The 15,493-nt window shown below is 40.7% G+C and overlaps 3 protein-coding genes across 5 annotated transcripts; 1 reads left to right on the plus strand and 2 right to left on the minus strand.

The window, feature by feature from the left end:
- Positions 1–54: 54 nt before the first annotated feature.
- Positions 55–5,324, minus strand: pdap1b (pdgfa associated protein 1b). Its single transcript, XM_061700534.1, has 6 exons — positions 5,166–5,324; positions 4,810–4,901; positions 3,999–4,085; positions 3,800–3,921; positions 2,828–2,979; positions 55–1,578 (listed from the first exon to the last, which is right to left on the minus strand). The coding sequence occupies exons 1-6, from the start codon at positions 5,176–5,178 to the stop codon at positions 1,514–1,516; spliced, it is 531 nt and encodes a 176-aa protein (XP_061556518.1). The 5' UTR covers positions 5,179–5,324; the 3' UTR covers positions 55–1,513.
- Positions 5,325–5,527: 203 nt separating this feature from the next.
- On the plus strand, positions 5,528–7,271 carry bud31 (BUD31 homolog). The gene is made up of 4 exons (XM_061701158.1): positions 5,528–5,905; positions 6,121–6,243; positions 6,454–6,620; positions 6,918–7,271. Exons 1-4 carry the CDS (start codon positions 5,812–5,814, stop codon positions 6,966–6,968), a joined length of 435 nt encoding a protein of 144 aa, XP_061557142.1. The 5' UTR covers positions 5,528–5,811; the 3' UTR covers positions 6,969–7,271.
- Positions 7,272–7,491: 220 nt separating this feature from the next.
- smcr8a (Smith-Magenis syndrome chromosome region, candidate 8a) lies at positions 7,492–15,397 on the minus strand. Of its 3 annotated transcripts, XM_061701157.1 has the most exons (4): positions 14,319–15,397; positions 12,372–12,936; positions 11,311–11,792; positions 7,492–9,997 (listed from the first exon to the last, which is right to left on the minus strand). In XM_061701157.1, exons 1-4 carry the CDS (start codon positions 14,918–14,920, stop codon positions 9,538–9,540), a joined length of 2,109 nt encoding a protein of 702 aa, XP_061557141.1. In that variant the 5' UTR covers positions 14,921–15,397; the 3' UTR covers positions 7,492–9,537. The 3 variants fall into 3 exon arrangements, with proteins under 3 accessions (XP_061557141.1, XP_061557140.1, XP_061557139.1); XM_061701156.1 differs by having other exon boundaries at positions 7,492–9,973; positions 11,311–12,936; XM_061701155.1 differs by having other exon boundaries at positions 11,311–12,936.
- Positions 15,398–15,493: the final 96 nt, after the last annotated feature.

Genomic DNA, 15,493 nt, shown 5'->3' on the forward strand with positions numbered 1-15,493 from the left:
AAAAAAAATTAATTAAAAAATTGTACCGGCATACCAGATAACTAGCAACCCTTTATTGCTCAGTGGCTGTTTTTCTCAATGTCTTTATGTCTCAAAAGCGTTGGTTCTCTGTCAATTGACTGTCTGTTGTCGTACTAGAGCGGCTCCAACTTCCGGAGACAAATTCCTTGCGGTTATTTTTGGACATACTTGGCAAATAAAGATGATTCGGATTCTGAGAGGCATGAGGCCATTTGCATTGACATCTTAGGCTTTGCAGTTTTTTTTTTTTTTTTTTTTAAATAAGCAAATCATTCTGTTCCCCATGGCTCGCCAATTGACATAAGTGCAGTATTGCAAAATTGCCAGGTGACAAGAATCGTTTGGTCCCAGACTGGAGTTCAATGGCAGCTTGAGAAGTTTCATGGCCACCACGACACTGCTCCAACACGTAGTACAATCTGTACTATCCAAGGCAAGTTTCTCAAACCGTGTCTGCTCATAACCACACGGTGGAAGGCTTGCAATTAGCACTGATGAAAAGACCGAACTCTTAGACTTTCCCAGGCTTTGCGCAAATGCCTGCTCTATCCGGTGGGCTGCACTGAAATCCAGCATCAACAAAAGCTCGATTCAGCGGATGCTTTGGAGGGTGATAAATCTTTACCTGTGTGACTTTGGATTGTCCAATGGCATCAACTGAAAGATTGATTCTCAACAACCTGCTCATAAAAAGATACCTGTTTGATAACTTGGTACAACAGAAAAAAAAGTTGCTTTTCATCAAACAACTGTCCTACATAAGGGCATGGTTGGGGAATAGCTTGCTTCTCCCAATCTGTTGCTGCTGTTCTTAATTAGTTTAAGTTCCCAAGATCTCAATCAATTAAGAGCTTAACTGCAGCTGATTTTCTTTCCTTTAAGTCATGTTGACATTGTATTTTTTTTAAAAAGCAACAAGTCTATTTTGAAAAATATAGGTAGTAAAAGTAAAACGTTGTAAGCTACCTTGACCTGGCAGTTTGATCGAGCTAGCTATATGATAATAGGAACAGGATTTTTTGCCATGCCAAGCGTCAAGCATAGTCTTAGAAGCTACAGTTTCTGGAAAACAAACAAACAAACAAACAAACAACAACAACAGAACCAACTGCTGTATTGACGAATCACATTCATACCAGGTGACTCCAAATGAAGAAATTAATGTTTGAACATTATCATATTAATCTGAAATATTTTCACAACTCAGTTATGTACAGTGTTAAATCCAAAAGAAAAATAACGCCAATTCTCAATTAGCAAAAGTGGACATTGTAAAATGATCAGTTTGATTCATATCATGTAAAAGCTCATAACTTCATTCCAATAGTATGTAAACCAGCTGCAGCTTTACCAATCCGGCCGGCCGTTATCCATGCCAAAAAGCACCACCAGTAAGGTAAATACTCTTCATATCACTTTTTTTTTTAATAGTCTTAATTCATATTGCGTCAGTTCATAAAGGTGGTAAAATGTTTCTGATAAATACTCTGCATCATTTTAGTGAGAGGGAGTTTAACCCTTTAGCCGCTGCTGCTGCTGCTTCTTTTGCTTCTCTTGCTGCAAGGGAAAAAAGGTATGGATAAGGATATGGAAATGAGTTCCGTATCACATTTACAATTTCTCAATTGTATATACACTGGTGCATGAGATACCAAATTTGTTGCGTGACCATGCTCATCTCTCAAATCATCTTTCCCCATTTGAAATGAACTGAAATGCTATTAATCCATTCCAGCCTTCCAAAAACACCCCCAAAAACATAGTTAAATAGAATGTCCATCTATCCATACATTTTCTGAGCCGCTTCTCCTCACTAGGGTCGCGGGTGTGCTGGAGCCTATCCCAGCAATCATCGGGCAGGAGGCGGGGTACACCCTGAACTGGTTGCCAGTCAATCGCAGGGCACATACAAACAAACAACCAGTCGCACTCACATTCACACCTACGGGCAATTTAGAGTTGTCAATTAACCTACCAAGCATGTTTTTGGGATGTGGGAGGAAACCGGAGTGCCCAGAGAAAACCCATGCAGGCACGGGGAGAACATGCAAACTCCACACAGGCGGGGCCGGGGATTGAACCCCGGTCCTCAGAACTGTGAGGTAGAGGCTCTAACAAGTCGTCCACCGTGCCGCTAAATAGAATGTAAAGAACTAAAAGCTTTTTTCAACTTTTTTTGTTTCAATTCAACAGACATTGTGCTGCTCCTTCTGGTGTGCGCATCTTGGCCAACCAGGGGAGACAAACGGATATACTGTACATGGAGACGGTCCTCAGTAAGCTTGCAGTTATATTAGTCATTTTATGAAAGGATAAAGAATATGTACCTGTGAGTATTATTATATTGTCTGCCTACTTGTGTTGCTGTTGTTCATTAGTGATTGCTTAAAAGGGTATATGACAGAGCGACACAGATGATATTTGTTAGCCCGTCTGTGACTTCAGCTTTGTTTGCCAGCAGGACGGTAAACATACTTATCTAAGGCTGTTGTTGTTGGTTGTTTTAAATGTGTAATTTTCTTTGTTTCATGTTTAGTTTGACAGTAAACTTTAATTGGGGTGGGGGGGGTTTACATTAAACAGCTCGAAGCCTCTTTTTTTGAAGAACTGTTAAACTGCTGCTTTTTCTTGATTTAAGTTCACTGCCACTATACAGCGCCCAAATCTCAAAATTTTGCTAGCAAGTCAAAGCAAGCAAAAAAAAAAAAAAAAAAAAAAAAAACGCGGCTATATCTCGAAAAACTCAGTCAGGTCACTCGTATCTCAAGACATCACTGTATATTTTTGCCCCATTCAAGCAACATACCTTTTTTCTCTTCCTCTTTCTTTCTCGCCGCTTCCTCTCTCTGTTTCTTGATGATGGCAAGGCGGGCGAGGTCAGCTTTGGCTTGGTCAGTCTTCCCTGCTAAATGCATCTTCATGTAGCGCTCCTTTGCTTTCTGCTTCTCAATTTCTTCTCTGTATGCACAGAGTTGGAAAAAGACAAACATGAAAACATTGGTATTAAACTGGATGTTGCGAATAAATAAATTCTTCAGTATTTAGATACAATATAGTCATGATAGTCTTGAACTGAAAAATTATCAATTCCTACGTTTTTTTGGCCAAACTTGTGATAGTGCAATATAACGACACTTTGGTCCTTACAGTATGCTTCCAATACTGTAGGTTGTTGATATTTCCGGTACAAAATGTCAGACATTTGTACTTTTAATTTATCGAAAAGGGACAATTCAGTTGAACATAGCTGAATACTCTGAAATATGTTAAAGTTCATAGCTCTGGCGTATTTTCAACTCCTGCCCCAAGTTGTTATACAGTACATGGGACATTATTAACTTGCCACGGATCCTTATTCCTCTCATAAGTATAGATAAAAAAAAGCATGTGAAAACATCACCAAAATACAAAGTTTTAATAATTAAATTGCTAAAATGGTCTTTAACTGCCCCACCAGCTCTAAAACAAATCAATGTACAAATTAAATACATGGTAAAATGTTAAGTTCCTTTTAATCAAAGTATGTAGGATTACAGCATTAGGGAATTTAAACACACACACAAAAAATGCATTAGGTATGCCAGAAAGTTCCAGGAATGGTGTAGCAAAAGATACCCAGACTACAAACGGTGAGTTTTCCGAATAACTGGTTACTAGAAACATTACCGAAGACTTTCAGTATACAAAATCAGTGGCCTGGTATAACATGCCTAATGTTTAAACTAAAGTGATATGATGGGGGCAAAAGATTTGAACTGATTTGTACGGAAACACACACCTTTCTCTTCTCGACAATTGCTTGGGCTCATCCAACTCGATGTGGGTCACCTTCTTGGACTTCTGAGCGATTCTGTTGGGGTTCTCGATTTCTATCAAGCCCTCCACACCTATTCTCTTCCTCTGCAAACACATCACAACAGCTCAGAGAGTGCATTAAAAAAAAAAGATTTTTTTTTTTTACTGTGATAGGGTTGTACCTGTGAATTGTCATCGTCACTATCATCTGATCCTGATGCTTGTAACTTTTCTGTAATGTCATTCTGAGCTGCACCTTCATCCTCATCCTGAAACAAAGAATATAGGAAGTCATGCATTTAGCCCATAAGTAAATATTAAAATAGCCACGTTAGTCAGCTATTGTAAATATGTCTGTGCATCATCGTAACTGCATTTTACATGAGCACAGAAAGTGCAGACCTCCATCAAGGCGTAAACACTTGTTACCTGCAAAATCAATCAGTGATGACAGCTTGCTCCCTTCTGCAACTTTACTAGCTTTTGGCTATTAAGACTGTACAGGCTAGCGTTGGTACCATTGGTTTGGCATTGCAGCTTCTGAACCAGTATACACAGATGAAAATCTCTTCAAATTATATGATTTGTCTAACTCATTATTTGCAATATTTATATGATTTAAATAATTTGAGGTTTGCTACCCCCTTTTTAATGGCGCATTCTGTAATAATCTCTCAATTATAGTGAAAAAGAAAAATACTATACTGTATCAACACCAGTATCCAAGAACTCGCACAACAGTAACAAAATCATTCTCATTTAAAACAGGCACGCACACACAATTCCTGGCAGGTATCAAATCCTGTCAATGTTACGGTTGTGACAGAAAATCATGAGGAGAACTTAGCAGTTACAAACATTTCCCTTTGTTTTCATAGGCTCATTAAATCAGTGGATAAGCAACTCAAATGTCGCTAAGGATGCAAGAGAAATGGTATGTATGGATCCTGGAAGAGGTCTATGGCATTTTCTTTTATAAGATACACGACTTACTGTCTTTCTCTCCTTCTCCGCCTTCATCTGGGCGTCGATCTCCTCTGGACTTGTGTAGGTCCGCATGCGACCCTTGTGGCCGCCTTTCCTACCTACAGTGAAGATGACAGACGTGAACAGATTCACCCTGTTTACTACGCACAGTGGAGAAGAACATGTTTACATACATGTTTCTACACATTACATCGGTGTAATGTTATAATCCCATCAGAGCGAACACAAGCGTAAATTGATGCCACTCTGCATGTTCTTAAAGGCAAGAATCGTTACCTGCTTTAAAGTGGCTAACGCTTGCTAATACTCTGTAGAAATATGCAAATTCACTAAACAGTTGACATTTTACACAATCGTCTTACCTCCTTTAGGCATTTTGAGTAATAAATACTGTATATCGATATCGGACTAACAATATATATACATATATATATAAAAAACAAAAGACATTTAAGGCCGAAGTGACAGCTGGCTTCTAAAATCACAGAGCAACAAAATACAGAAGTGCGTTGTGGCCAACGATTTGCCTGTTCAAATATCCTCAAAATGGAAAAAAATGGTCGGGGCTATTTCAAACATTTCTCCGCGTACAAACCACATATTATAAAATTTTCCTCATGGGCTGACTTTATTATCTGTATGTTACGTGTTATTTAAAAAAAAAAAAAAAAAAAAAAAAAAAGGCATTTCTGTTTTCATAACGGCATTCAACTTGTGGCTGAAAGTGATGCAATATCAAGAAAACGACTGCAGGCTATTTGCATCAATTTTGGCTCCGAAAATGTCTGCCAACTGACCTAAATTCACGTTTGGTAATAAATTAATGTCAAGTTAGTCTGGAATATGATTTAAAAGATATAAAAATAAATACGGTGTTATGACGTCAAATGTGAGACGAGTTCCCAATGGACCCCGATGACTGCGAATTCAAGGGCCTCAGACGTTTTCGATACCCAAGTAGGAAAACATTAGGTGCTTTTGTTCGTTTCGGGACTTGAGTGTAGGAAAATGCCGAAAGTCAAGAGAAGTCGTAAGCCACCTCCAGACGGCTGGGAACTTATTGAGCCTACTTTGGATGAGCTGGATCAGAAAATGAGGGAAGGTAAGCCGAAACAAGATAATTTAGCCCTTACGCGGTTAGGGCATTACTGTCTTTTTAACCAATGGTCACGAAGAGCTTTATTTATTACAATTGTAATTTAATGCAGGGTTTGAAACATTTTACTTTAGATATGGCGCTAACGTGTTGCCTGTTGGTTTCCACCGTTCGATATGTCCGACATTGAGATCCCCTTTCTATGGTCTGCTTCTTCCCAGCTGAAACTGAACCTCATGAGGGTAAGAGAAAAGTGGAAGCTCTTTGGCCAATTTTCAGACTGCATCATCAGCGGAGTCGATACATCTACGACCTTTTCTTCAAAAGAAAAGCCATTAGCAGAGGTAAAGGAGAACCATATTTAATCAGTATTATTTATCTCTTGATGCAACATCTTTTCCAGTTGACTCAATTCAAACTTTTACCAATCATGATTCATTTGAAACGTTATCCTGTCAATTGTAACCATGTTTACTTTGAACAGAACATAATATATCAAATTGTCTACTAGATGCCAACCGAATGTTTGTTTTTCTTTGTGCGTGTCCTGGCAGAGCTGTATGAGTATTGCATAAAGGAAGGCTATGCTGACAAGAACCTGATTGCCAAGTGGAAGAAGCAGGGCTATGAGAACTTGTGCTGCCTGCGTTGCATCCAAACACGAGACACCAACTTTGGGACTAACTGTATTTGCAGAGTTCCAAAGAGCAAGCTGGAAGTTGTAAGTTTCAATGATTATCCGGAGTTCCACTGATTCCAATACATTAGTATAATAATTTTTATGATTATTCTGCCATTTCACTTTAAAATATTCATTGAATTTATAAACACATTTTTAGTACCGAACCAGACAGAGACAAGGATAGGATTATATTTGATACAATTCAGAGACCCATCTGCATGGACTTGATTTTAAATCAATAAACATTTTCAGTGGGTTTGATTGTATTTACAGTATGATGTGTGGTAAGACCTTTCTTACCCAATGTACCATTTGTGACTTATTGTCTCTTTGTAGGGAAGGATCATTGAATGCACCCACTGTGGATGCAGAGGATGTTCTGGTTAAGTGTAGAACATCAAGACTTGCCTGGCCTCCATCGTTGCTCTCGCACATCTCAGTCACCTGCTACAGAATATGTTCCTAACTTTGATCAACATTATTCCCAGCAATTGTCTTAGGGCTCTGAAGTACACTGAGAGTGGCCTTCCTGTATTCATTACAGTTGTTTTTCTGTGTTCTACTGTCTAAACCCCTTATCTTCAATACCTCTGAGGAGTAAGTTTTCTTCAAGCTCTTTTGTCGTGATGTTTTATTTCATTCAAAGAGGGCTGGGTGAGAAGTTTTTTTTTTTAAACCTCTTGTAATAATTTGAATAAAACAATTCTGATTAACTTCCTGTCACATCTGTTCACATTCAATACTTGCAGTTTCTTAGAGTAGCCAGTCACTTATAAAGCCACAAAGAGGAGCTTAGAACATTTTGATTAAATTGTGCATTAATTAAGGTTCTAGAACAAGAATTAAGACACATTTAGACCAAGTATCATACAAATGGTGCAATTTATTCTAAATGAAGTTACTGTTGCTGCTCAGTGAATAGACTTGGTATGTTTTGATTAAAGAATTAAGTGGGGAGTTGCATTGTCCAAATACTTCAAATCTTCCAAGCGTTCTTGAATTGAGTCTGAACATGCAACACTTCACTTTTCACTGTTTCTCCAGCTCCTGCAGAAGAATGAGCTGTTTTCCCAATTGATGATTTTTTTTTTAGCCATACCACCTCAAAAGCTAGCACATTCATCGTGGACACAAGTCACACAAACACAAGTCTCTTGGAGCACTTCATATTTAATGATCTGTCGGTTGCATGAGTTGTTCACAGTGAACGTCAGGATCATCGACTCATTTAACTCCTGTGTGCACCAAACAGTGCAAAAACGGTACTGGATATAAATATTTTAATGGAAAAAAATACCTAAAGGATTGATATGCGATATATTTAAAAGGGGGGAAAAAAAGACACCGCCCCCCTCATGAAGTGATACAAAATGTGCAGAAATGATGCAGCTGTAACTTAAGGACACTGAGTGATCAAGTTAAGCACAGTGTGGTCAGATTACATTCACTTTTTTTGCATTACAGGGAAAAATTGCTAAAACCACTAAGATCAGAAATTATTTAATAGGTCACATGGAACAAGCGGAGTTAAAAAAAAAAAAAAGTTAAATGAAATCTAAGGTTGCTGCATTTTCCCAAAATTAAAATTTTAGTCAGGTGAATGAAAAAAAAAAAAAAGCCTCTAAGATCAATTTCCATTGCTTGCAGTAGAAAGGACAGCATCCACAGTTCCACCATGACTATTTGCCCCATGCAGTTACATGTGTTGTAGTGTTTACAGAAGTACAGCAACACCACAAAATTAGCAACAGCAAAATGTGTTACATATGGATGACTCTTCTGCAGATTTGTTTCACAGCCCAATTTCAGATTTCCAAGGTTTATGGAACTGTTACAGGGCTTACTGAAAAAAATTAACTTAAAAAAAAAAAGTTGAGTTTTGTGATTAAATCCAACAAAGATCACTGATCAGGCAACAGTAAATCATATATATATATCTAACATCCTTCTTCACCCAAACCAAACATCCTGTCTGTAACAATTCTTTCACCCATAATAAAGCAGAAACATTACCAATATAATAATTCACTGTGGTACAAGACAGTCTCATGCTGACACCACAACAATCTCACACCTTTAAGACAACAGTGAAATTCAATACATTAAGGTTAAATAGCTTTAAAGTTTTCCTGACTGAGTCAAATCCCACGGACATCCACAACAACTGATCGTATCAGCAGGTTTTTTTTGTTGCTGTTGTGTACCCCTCAACAGAAAGTATTTGTGTGACAACATATTTCTTAGGTCATGCACTATCATGGGAGGACAACTGGATAAAATTTAACAAGTCTGAAACAGCCTCTTTACTTCATGTTCTCAAGAGTAAAATCGACGGTTAAAAGTCCACTTTTGCATGTCCATTTGGAAAAACAAGGACAATACAATTTTACTACAGGAATGTGGGTAAAAGAACTCATGCCCACTACAGGATTCAAACAAACCGAGTGTGTGGTTGAAAAATCCTCAGGGAGAACGCGTTAGTTGACAAAGGCGGAATAATTTTGCATGGTGCTCATGAAGTTTCATGGACAGAATATCATCATAATGCAAGTTTGTCTGAGAACAAATAAGCTATTTCTGTACATGAACAGCAGTGTCAACAGTGTTAATTTACTGTAATTAAAAAATATAAAGATACTGTACACGTGTGGTTGAGCAGGGACTGATCCCACAACATAAACCCAGTAATATGCAAATATTCACCATTTCTCTGTCACGTCAGGATTACAGTGTGTGTGCATGTTTGAGTCAACATGCTTTCACAACTGAACCACTTACTGGCATTCACGAGTTGCCTTTTTCCTACACACACATTTGACCAGAGAACAAGGCAGATCTGCAGAGATAATACAATAAAACCAGTGCAGTTTGATCTTAAATTAAAATGATCATCTTCAAGATCAAGATCATATTTAGTCCATTAAAAACCAAAAGGGTGGGGTCTCTCTGTAAAAGATCAGATTTTGTATAAAACGCTGGTGGTGTAGTTAAAATTAAAAGGGGCTGCTGCTGGACTGCGGCCGTCAGAAGTGTGCAGGTAGTGTTGAGTGATCAACTGGCTGAGGTAGAGCACTATCTGGCTGTCGTCCTCTCCCAGCCCCAATTGCTCCTGGAGGAAGCAGCGGCGTCGGGCCTCCACGCCATCCGGCCCCTCTGTTATGTTGACTGGCAGATGGAGATGGTGGGTGAAGGTGAACAGAAAGGCCTTGGCCACCAAACGGCACAGTATACTCTGCACGTGAAGGAAGTATGTGGAGCCACGGCGGACGTAGGTGCGGTGATCAGCCATGTTGGCGAGCAGTTCGCCACGATAAGGTGGAGAGCGCAATGTCTTCTGGTCGGTATCCAGAATGGAGATATAGCGGCTGTAGCGGGACAGTGAGTACAGCATGCTGGAACCCACAGGAGACGCCACTCTGAGAGACAAATACTGTATATATAATATAGATAAATAGTTGCAAGTTGCCAGCAAATAGTGTTGCTGATTACAGGAAAGCCAATGAGTTTTTTCAAAAATGTGAAATTTTCAATAACTTTTGGCCTTTCATCATCAACATATTACCATGAACAGCTTTGATTAATTAATTTTTTTTAAAAACAGGTTTTTTTCAACCCAGCTTTTCATCTGTTTGATGCGCCAGTATTCGCTAAGATTTTGCTTTTTCATATTTAAGCCGCAATTGTACTTTATTATTTAAATGTATTTATTATTTTATGTGTTTCTTGATTATGTTTTAGTATTGTTTTGCTAACTTTATACTAAGTTGTCATATTCAGGACTAACCTCACTTGACTGAGTATTCACAGAATGGCTCCTGATTGGCTAAAACGACTTCATGGTTATATTGTGCCTTGTGAAGAGACGTCCCCCTCCCACCCCCCAACAACATTGGTGAGTACAGAATTTTTCAACATGGAGTGGGTGGAAATTTAAAAAAAATAAAAATTGGCACATCCGTTTTGTCTCTTGGTTTTTGTTCAATAAAACATAATGAGGATGGTGTGTAATGTATTGTTTTATAAAAGTAAAAGCTCATAAAAATTTGATTCTTAGGCCCACCACACACCGAGCTAAGCAGCCAAACACAACTGAAGTGGACCATCGCGAAAAACTACAGTTGGCGACTTCACCGCATACCAAGCGATTGTGCAGTACGTCTAACGACATACTGCTACGGGAAAAACTGTATAGTTTTTGAGGCGCCACAGTCCACACACAATATACTGTACTGTATTATTTTTTTATTGAACCAACAAAACATGGCACAATTGTCAAGGAATAAGCAGATTGCCACAAAGAGAGGAAACGGGCGATAATAAAGTGGAGAAAGTGTCCATATTTTGACAGGCTGCTGGTAACAATCGATTGTCCCAGAGCTTGGCAATGTCATGGCGGCTTGCTGGGTTTCGCTTATGCTTAGAACTTGGAAATGCTTTTTTTTTTTTCCCTCCAAATTTTGAATCGCAGCAAAACCAGTCACTGACAGTCGACCACTAAAACTAGTTGCTGAACCCACCACACTTCGTTCGCTGTGTGGCGGACCTTAGACACATATCCACAGATTCAGTAAATATAACCATGATGGCAACGTTGTTTGAGTCAACAAATGGAGAAATGGCCAACAACATAAAGATTGAGTATCCCTAACTCATCTTTAATGATTAACAGATCAACAAAGAAGCCTTTAGCAAGGCATTATATATATTTAATTTTTCCTTGAGTGCTTACCTTTGCAATCCAATAAGTTTCCACCTGTACAGGTCAGTAAGGGTGAAAGGGCAGCACAGCCAAGCTTGTACTCGCTCTCCACACTTCCCTGGAGCTGGTACAAATAGGGCCAGAGCTGAAACCAGCCGACGAACTCTCGCCTCATCGGCCCCAAGCACCACCAGCGTCCTGCCACTCAGCAAACACCAGAGAGCCTGCATAGCAAAAGGATACTGTCGCACGAACCTCAAGGCCCCTTGTCCGGCCTTCTTCTTCTGACGCAGGGTCAGCTTTCCCTCGTTGCTGAGAGGGGAGGCAGTCCAATCAGAACCAGTAGATGTACTCATAGTACAATCAGACCCATCCTCGGCCGAGGTATGGGAAACTGCATCTCCTAGGAGTCCAGCTGTGTGGTTCTCTGAGAATGGGGATCCCACAGCATAGTCATCATGGAGTGGAAGTAGGGCCTGGGGCTCCTGGTTGACCACCAGGATTTGAGCATTCTGCAGATGGACAGCAAGATGGGGCGCCACATCAGGTGGATTATCGAGAAAACCTTCATGAGTCATACAGCATGCAGCATCCATTGGAACCAACTTCGAGCCCTTCTCGCATCCTATGTCTCTGGTAGATTCTTCTAGCAAAGTCTTGGGTTTCCTGTCTTCATCAATAGCGGCCTCCACCCATTCACTGTTGCTCTCACCATTCAAATCAGTTTTGTGGATGCAGTCTGGGGTCATGTTAGACTCATGATCCAGAATGTCTGGCTTTGGACTTGCTTGGTTGCTACAGTTTCCATTAGGTTTCTCTGAGCACTTCTGGGCATCCAATTTCTGGTCAAAATAAGAGCTCTTGAGATTTTTGTCTTCAAGCTTGAGGTCTCGAGTATGGCTAGTCTCAGAGGCAGTGTCAAAAGGCTTTGGATGTTCTGGTCCAAGTACGATAGGTACTGGATTCATAAGTCTGGAGTCATCTACAGCGTGGTTCACAGCACAAAATGGTCTTAATGTTGCCCTTCCATCAAGATCATCATAGTCGTCTTCACAGAGTTCCTCTTCAAACAGGAAGTTAATAACTCTCACCTTCTTCCGCAGGGCTAGGTCCAAGCGTCGGGTGTGCAGGTAGCACAGGTCACCACGGAAACTACTTTCCGTCTCCTTCAGGAGCTCCACAGTGGCCTCGTAGAACCTGTTGTCACACAGCTCTTGGAGGGTCTTAAGGCGCTTGTCGAAACACTTTGCAGACTTGGCTTTGATCAACTGTGGCGTGTAGGACGGCCTGCGTTTAACATGCTCATATTCTTCTTCACCCACCTCCCTTTCGCTTCCATGACCGTTACGTCCCTGAACATCATTCCCTTCCTTCTCCCCTCCATCGGTGCAACTCAAGGGGTTAGCTAGCTTGGAATACTTGCCAAAGAGCTCTTCACACTCTCTCATACACTTCTGACACGCAACAGCTTGAGGGTCCCGGCGGGGACGATGGGGGTATGAGCTGATCTGTCTTAGAAGGTCTCTGTGTTCGTATATGCTCTTTTCCACGTTGGCAAGCTCATTTGCCTTTTCCACAGCATGGGCGGAGTACATGCACTGTGGTCCCGCCTCTCTCCGCAGGCCCTCTTCCCTCTGCAGAACAGAGTGAGTGTACCTAAGAGGGGAAAAAAACTTGGTTGTCAATCAACGCCTATATTTTGCTCAGTAACTCCTGTCTTAATTAATTAAATGGTAAATATGAGGGAATTCACATAGCAAAGTCTGGATAAACAAACATTTTCAGCCGACGGGTAGGTGGCATGCTTGAGGGCGACAAGCATAACATGGTCAAACAGTGACAGAGCTCCATTTTCAGTCATAACTAGCACAGTCACCACAGACAAACATTTATTACTTGACACCCATCTAAAACAGGACTATTATTGATTCAGTATATAGTATGGTATTAGTATTGTGACTGGGAAGCGAGACTAGTAGTTAAAATGTATGCGTCACACTTCTAAGGTTTGGGGTTTAAGTCTCAGCTCCAGCCTTTCTGTTTGAATTTTGGAGTACATGTTCGCCCTGTGCTTGCTGGATTTTCTCCAGGTACTCCGGCTTACTCCCACATTGCCAAAACATGCTTGTTAGGTTGACTGAAACTGTAACTTGTCAATAGGTGTTAATGTGAATGCTCGTTTGTCTAAATGTGCCCCGTGATTGGCTGGCAACCAGTCCAGGGTGTACCCCAGCTCTTGCCAAATTCAGCTGCGATAGGCTCCAGTAAATGTGTGACCTTAAAAAGGTCAAATAGTTTAGAAACTACAGTATATAGAAGGAGGATGCCTGGTGGGATACACTGTCATCTATGACCATGCATTTCTAGTTGTCTGAATGCTGAAGAGCATTCACACACAATTCTTCACCAAAATTATATTTATTATTATTATTTCCGGTGGTTTTTCAAAACGCTACACCTTCCACATTTCTCAACCGATTGAAACAGTTCCAACTTCAAAATAATCACAAAATTCAGGACATCTTCTGCATGATTTTCCCAGATTTCCAAAATTCCTACTTTTCCCACCATTTCACATTTACATAGAAATAAATCCATTTGAAATCAATGAGACGTTTTACAAATTTAATGCACCAGTCTACATTTCTCAACTGATTTGACCCATTCCAACTTGAAAGTGTTAGCTCATTCAGTCTTGGGATGTGTTAGACACGTTCCCAAAATTCCCATATTTTTTTGGTATTCCACGTTTTCCATGACAAAATCTGAAATGACTGGATACATTTGAAAAATGTACCTCTATCATTTAAATTAAGCTTTTTTCAGTCTCACGTTCAGCATTTTTCCTATTTAAATTAGTTGCACAGCAGCTCAGTCAGCATCAGCATTCTACAGAAATTGCAGTCTAGTTTCTTTTATTTTTTTTAAATTATGAAGTAAAATAAAGTCCTGTGTAATTATAAAGCATAAGGTGTCTGTGTACATGTTTCCTATCTATGTAAGGGAACGCTGGTTCACTGTTTCAAGAAGGGACTTACTCTAGGTCTCGAAGCTTCCGCTGAAGTTCTTTGGCAAAAGCTCTCCGGTTCCCAGCCTTCAAGCACTCCGAGGCCTTTGAGAAGCGGACAGACAGCTCCTGAAACTGCAACATGATCTTCCTTTCATCTACTGACACGTATGCCATACAGAATGGCCGCACAAAGCCCCTTGCCTCCAGGTCATACAGTGTAAGGTGATGGACGTAGGCAAACGCGCCCTCTTTAGAGTCACCCAGTACAACCCTTGAGTCCTCCACAAAACTGAGCCGAGGGTATCCGCTGCCAGGCGGATGCCCAACAAAGGAGGCCTGGTAGTCAACTGACATGATGCGCAGAGAGAAGTAGTTGAGATCAAAAGTGCCACAGACTTTGGGGTCATCGGGAATGGTGAGGAGAGGCTGAGGGCCCACCTGCTCAGAGAACTCTGAAATGAGGATGAAGTCTTTGGTGAACTTGGCGTAGGAGGTTTTGGCCCAAGGGTTGGAGTCAGCCGGAGGATGGAGGGGAATGGAGAACTCCTCTGGAATGGCCCATGGGTCAGGAGTGAGCTGACCATCATCATCCTCTTTTGTGAAAGCCACCACGTCAGGTGAACCTATCATAGTGCTTTTGCGGAGCAAGGCATTAGAGACCACACTGTGCAGCTCATCTATCAATTATGAACAAGCTGGCAGGGAGCAGAGCTGAAAGGCAGATAAAGTGAAGTCACAATGATCATTGTACTCTCATCGTCCACCAATAATCACAGAATATGTGGAAATTTGATGCCAGTGTTGAATTGTGGCATCGGGTGATCCAGTCCACAGCATAAGATGCTCGATTTTAATACAGTACACCACACGCACGCAGGTCGGCGTCCTGCTAACAAAAGCAATTATATAGCGTCAATCCCAGCATCCGGCCAGCCTCAAACCTTTCATGCATTGAACCAGACAATGAAAAGCAGCTCTTCTCTCCGTCTTCTCTTCATGTCTTCATTACCATCACGTTGCCTTGTTTGATCCACAGATGCGCCCAGAAATCACACCGCTAGCAGGCAGGAGCGACATAATCATCACACCGTGAGAGTGACGCCATGTTTACCCAGCTGCTGGAGTCGAGTCAGGTGACTCTTCCACCAATCCGATGCAAGATTTCCACAGCGAAACATAAGTAGCGGTGAAGCTCAATTTAAA

Source organism: Phycodurus eques, chromosome 16, assembly GCF_024500275.1.
Source record: "Phycodurus eques isolate BA_2022a chromosome 16, UOR_Pequ_1.1, whole genome shotgun sequence".
In the NCBI taxonomy this organism is placed as follows: domain Eukaryota; kingdom Metazoa; phylum Chordata; class Actinopteri; order Syngnathiformes; family Syngnathidae; genus Phycodurus; species Phycodurus eques.